The sequence below is a fragment of the Camelina sativa genome, chromosome 2, assembly GCF_000633955.1.
Source record: "Camelina sativa cultivar DH55 chromosome 2, Cs, whole genome shotgun sequence".
In the NCBI taxonomy this organism is placed as follows: Eukaryota; Viridiplantae; Streptophyta; class Magnoliopsida; order Brassicales; family Brassicaceae; genus Camelina; species Camelina sativa.
This window is the reverse complement of record NC_025686.1, coordinates 9,491,776-9,497,775: the sequence shown is the minus strand read 5'-3', so window position 1 is coordinate 9,497,775 and position 6,000 is coordinate 9,491,776. Positions and strand designations below refer to the sequence as shown.

At 34.1% G+C, this 6,000-nt stretch overlaps 1 protein-coding gene across 1 annotated transcript; it reads left to right on the top strand.

Moving 5' to 3' along the window:
• LOC104720833 (protein DMR6-LIKE OXYGENASE 1) lies at positions 3,441-4,844 on the top strand. The gene is made up of 3 exons (XM_010438735.1): positions 3,441-3,668; positions 3,802-4,371; positions 4,474-4,844. The coding sequence occupies exons 1-3, from the start codon at positions 3,441-3,443 to the stop codon at positions 4,726-4,728; spliced, it is 1,053 nt and encodes a 350-aa protein (XP_010437037.1). The 3' UTR covers positions 4,729-4,844.

Genomic DNA, 6,000 nt, shown 5'->3' with positions numbered 1-6,000 from the left:
CTCCAATGGTCCTTTTTTTTTTTTTTTTTTGAACAACACTCCAATGGTCCTCTATTCTCACCTCTAAAATAGAGATTCCTCTATTTATAGAGGAACCTTTGTAGAAAAAAATAGGGTTCCTCTATAAATAGAGGAAAAAATAGCAATCTCTATTTTAGAGGTGAGAATAGAGGACCATTAGAATAAAACTCACCTATATTATAGAGTTCCTCTATTATAGAGGTAAAAATAGAGGAATATTAGAGATGCCTTTAGAACAATGAACGATATATAGCAAAATGGGTAAAATAAAAATAAAAATGAGAAGTAGTGGAAACTTTTTTCAAGCATTTAAAGGTTTTTACATCATGTGAGGTTAGATTTTTATGGACTGCATTTTTTGATAGATTAGTGGTACAAAACAAATCAAAAATTTTAAATGATTTCAAAATCGTCTGCTATGTCTCGAATATGGAAAGTAACGATGCTCATCATAAGTATGAGGTAGGTCAAAAACAATAGAAAATTTGACTATGTTTGGATGAATTACTTGTCGTGGAATTGTTTGTTTATCATAATTTAATAAATTAGTTATTTTTTATAGTAGACATAGATCATAAATTCTATAATGATAATAATAATAATAATAATAACAATAATAATAATTTAATCAATGTAGATACTTTTCTGTATTTAATCTGTTTATTCTATGGCAATAACTATTTATATGCAACTTATCGTGCTTTCCACTACGATTTACATTTTTACTTTATTAGTTTAGTTGAGAATAAACATACAGTTTAAATCCTGGTTTTAATCGTTTGATTTATTCACTTTCAAATTGGGTGATCAGAATTTGAATATTTTATATGTGTTTTCAATTATAATTGTCAGTTTGTAACACCCGTGTACCAAGTAATGGTTGGAGTGTGGATCGACACCATTAGGGGTGTCGCTTGACACTGTCAACATGGTTAGGGTTTGGGTTAATTCTAATTTCTCTGATTTGGTACGATTAATTGGGTTAATCTTAGGGGTCATATATTTAAGGTTGAGTTTAACGCTCTAGGGGTTTCGTTTAGCCACTTTTCGTTCCAGAGCGAAAAGAAAGAGAGAAAAATGTTTCCAGTGAGTTCTTGGGAGTTTATGTGAAGTTCCTTGCTAGTTCTTGTGAGATCTTTCTCGGTGAGTGGAGATTTTAGGCTAAGAACGTGAAAGGAGCTTGTTGTTGTGCTTTTCTGGTCGTAGTTTGGTCGATTCTCTCTGATTTGCTAAGGTGAGTATATGACTATAGCTTATATAAGCTAAGATCTTTGTTTCTTTGGTTCTGTTGGTTGATTGATTGATTTCTCTTGGTGTTTGTGTATTTTTTGGGACACGTGTGAGGTGTTGGAGATCGAAAGAGATCAATGCTCGGCATCAGTGTCGGTCGTAACCAGGAGGGTGCCGGTCGACACCAATACGAGGATGGCGCGAGGGCTTTGGTGAGTGTCGGTCGACACCATGTGGAGGTGTTGATCGACACTGCTAAGGTTTTCAGAGAATGTCGAGCAGGTTCTGGTCAACACCAGTCGGGTGTCGGTAAACACCAGGTGACCAATGTCGGTCGACACCCATCCTCAGTAGACAGCTGATGTTGTTTTTTCTTTTTGTGTATCGTCTGGATTATTTTTGTTTGTTGATTGTGGCATGTGAAGATCTTATTGCTTGTGTGTATAGCCCAGTAGATAGGAGAATTGTCTCACTAAGTATTTCTAGAAATACTTATGCATCTCTTTTATGTTGCGGTGCATGTAAAGATAAAGTGTGTTCGTGAAATCAATGCGATGTTCTAGAGGCTCGGTTATTTGTTATATGCTTCTGTTAGGTTGTTAAAATGGAACACTGTGTCTAGAACAGATGTTAGGTTGCTGGTTCAATGACATTTTTTTAATGATTTTGGTATTGTTGGATTGTTATTGGTTATTCGTATTCATTCGTTGAATGATAATGATTTATGTTGTTAAATGTTATCCGCTGGTTGTGTTGAATGATGTTAGGTTGTTAGTGAGTATGATATCATTAGTTATTAATGTATTAAAGAAAAAAAAATGGGTCTAGTTGTTTCACAGTTTAATAAATATTTTAAATATTGAGAATATCCATTTTATCAAATATATAGAATATCCATTTTTAATAATTTTAAAAGCTTAGAATAAGCTTCAATTTAGAATATCTAAGTTTTCTTCCACTAAAACTTGAATAATTCATGCCATTATGTCGAAGTTATAATGTTGAAAAAGACATAGAAACCTACATAACGTAAATTATTACATAAGCAGCTATGTGCACCATCTTCTAAGAAAATGTACAAAACATTTAAATTCAAGATGCATTTTGATTGAATATGAAGTGTACTGAATCAAATATTTTAGAAAAAAATGAAAAAGAATTTTCATAATTTTTTATCTAATTTTGATGATTTTAGAAAAATTTATATGATTTATAGTACAATCCCTTCAAATTTAACTCAAAACCATGAAATTATGATTTCTATATTTTTAACTAAGGAAATTTTTTCAAATCCACTCAAATCTTTTCAAATCGCTAAAAATCAAATCCGCAAGATGTTTTTAATAATAGTGGATTTTAAAGTAAATTTTGAAATAATTAGTTCAATAACAGTGATTGAATAACATAAGATTTATGCATAATTTTATACAAATCACGTAAATGTTAGATTCAATCAAATAAACACATATCGTGACGGAAAATGTCTTACTCAAGTAGTTACAACATCACTTTATGATCAATCCTACCAGAGTTCGACTCAACTAAATCGCGTTAACTATGAATCGAGTTTTATCGATTTAACGATGAAAACAATAACATATATCCTAACAAAAACACTATATATATATATATATATATATATATATTAATATACTAAATTTGTGAAATTTAAAGATGAAAGAAGATGGATCACAAATTCTAAATTAAAAAAAAAAACGAATTTTGATCACATTTTCATTAAGTAGTATATATATTATATATATATATATATATATTTCGCTTAATTTGACGTATGTAGTGGGTATAATGATTTAACAGCTCAATTGGCAGGTCAACGAATCAACCGTGCTCTAAACGTTGTATATTTTTTCATGTTTAGATAAGACTTCAAATCAGTTTTAAAATTCAGAAAATCATATACAGTCATTGTTATGTGTGTGTGTGTTAATTTATTTACACTCATACAAACCATTGACAATTTAGTTTTTGTTTAGATATTACGACACTTGTACACCTCTTCATTACAACTAAATAATACAATTACGCAAGTGTTACTTTAGAAATGTTGCCGTAAGTATAACGGCTAAAAATATACGGGAATGACGTCACCATGGCCGACGTCACACATCAATGTTCCTAGATTACTTACACTATATATCTCTACCCATTAAACGTTACACTGCCTAACCATGGCAGCTTCTGCAACATCTAAGCTCTTACTGTCTGATTTTGCCTCTTCCATTAGTCGTATCCCTCCAAACTACGTCCGACCCATCTCGGACCGTCCGAACTTGTTGGATGTTGAGAGTTCCGGCGATTCAATCCCTCTGATCGATCTCCGGGAGCTCCATGGACCTAATCGAGCCGAGAGTGTCCATCAACTTGCTAACGCATGTTCTACTTATGGTTTCTTCCAGGTAACTCCTCATTTAGTATTGTTCTGTTTCATTTTTACTATGTGTTATCCTTAAAATTCACTACGTTACTTGGTTTTCATTGCAGTACACTATCTTTACTCTGTTTCAAAAATTTCGTTTGATTATGTAACAGATCAAGAATCACGGAGTACCGGATAAAACAATAGATAAAATGCTAACCGTTGCTAGAGAATTTTTCCATCAACCGGAGAGCGAAAGAGTCAAACACTATTCCGCAGACTCAACAAAGACGACGAGAGTGTCCACCAGTTTTAATGTCAGCGCAGACAAAGTCTTGAACTGGAGAGACTTCCTTAGACTTCATTGCTTTCCCATTGAAGATTTCATTCAAGAATGGCCTTCTAGTCCCGTCTCCTTCAAAGAAGTCACAGCTGAATACGCCACGAGCGTAAGAGCTTTGATCTTGACACTTCTTGAGGCCATCTCAGAGAGCTTAGGCCTCGAAAGCGACCATATAAGCAATATATTAGGCCAACACGCTCAACACATGGCCTTTAACTACTATCCGCCATGTCCCGAGCCCGAGCTTACTTACGGACTTCCCGGACATAAAGACCCAACCGTAATCACAGTCCTTCTTCAAGACCAAGTCTCTGGTTTGCAAGTCTTTAAGGATGATAAGTGGTTCTCTGTTAATCCAATTCCCAACACTTTCACCGTCAACATCGGCGACCAAATGCAGGTTTGGTAATCAAAACAAATAAAAAATTTTGTTTAATTAATTTTTAATAATACTTTTGGTTAAAATTCTTCTGTTTTATGTGGTTGTGTCTCCTCGTTTAAGGTTATAAGTAATGACAAATACAAGAGCGTGCTCCACAGAGCCATTGTAAACACCAAGAGGGAGCGATTATCGATTCCAACATTCTATTTCCCTTCGACAGATGCAGTGATTGGTCCAGCAAACGAGCTGATCAATGAACAAGAATCTCTTGCTGTTTACAGAACCTTCCCATTTGTAGAGTATTGGGACAAGTTTTGGAACAGATCACTCGCTACTGCGAGCTGTCTTGACGCCTTCAAAGCTTCAACAACCTAAAGAAAGTCTACTTTGTATGCAGTCAAAAAATATAATCCTCTCTATTCGATCTCTTTAATAAGGGTTTTGTACAAATTTTTTTTCCAAATGGCCAATTTGTGCAACTTTACATTCCACCTGCAGAAAATGCAAATCAATCATACAAAACCAAGAGTAATACACAATATAAGCCTTATACATATCTTTTACATGTTTTCACAGTCACATACATTAGATTATTAAAATTCAAAATATAGATTTCCACTCCTCGAGGACTTTAATTTGATATATATATATATATATATTATGTGCTAATATTTTAAAAATTTACAGTAAAGAAACATGTTATATTGCATATTATTTTTTATTTCGTAGAAATAATTTGCATTTTTTAGAGATAGAGGGTTAAGCTGCAAAAAATGACAGGCTTCCAGGTTTTACTCGCTCAAAACTCATTTAATAGGGACGGTGCAAGATCAGTTTGTTTCTTATGAATGTTAGCAAATGTTCTTTAAAAAATACATTAAGACAAAACTATCACCACTAGACATATCTTTTCAAACTATATATAAACGTACGATAGAATCTTATCTTCTAAAATTATAAAAAGCCTTTGTTGAGTTGTTCCACAGCTTTTCACAAAGCTTCACAAAGCTTTATATGCTCATAAAATTGTTTTTACACAAGTGGCCCGTTGAAGTCCACGGGTTTTGGCCCCACCACAAGTTCATAAGACCATGTGCAACGGCGATGATTCGGGCCGTCCTTCGGTTGTTTTTGATTTTAATTTAATTCAAAAAGGTCCATTATCGAAAAAACGTTTCTTATTTTGGGACATTTTTCGTCCGTCTTTTTCGCCACGTGCTCTATTCTGATTGGGTGTCGAATTCTCTAGGGTTAAACGAAAAAAAATTCTCGAGACAAAATTTCTTCGAATTCTTTCTTTTCTCCCGACGGCGACGACAAAGGCGATACACATCCTCGACAATTTCACGAAGCCGTTCCGTTCTTCTCACCGGAATTTCTTGACAAATTACCGAAGCCGATCTTCTGTTTCTCCCAAAGCCAGTCCGATCTTCTGTCCCAAAGCTTGTCCGACGGTTCGATCTTCTCTCTCGAAGCGATCTTCTCTGTCTCCCGAAGCTTGTCCGGTGGTTCAATCCAGCTAATTAAAGTTTGTCTTCTTCCCCCAATATGAGATTTCTCTCATTATTGCTGATTATCGAATTAGGGTTAGAATTAGAATTATCGAATTAAGGTTAGAGAATTAGGGTTATCGAATTAGGGTTATTG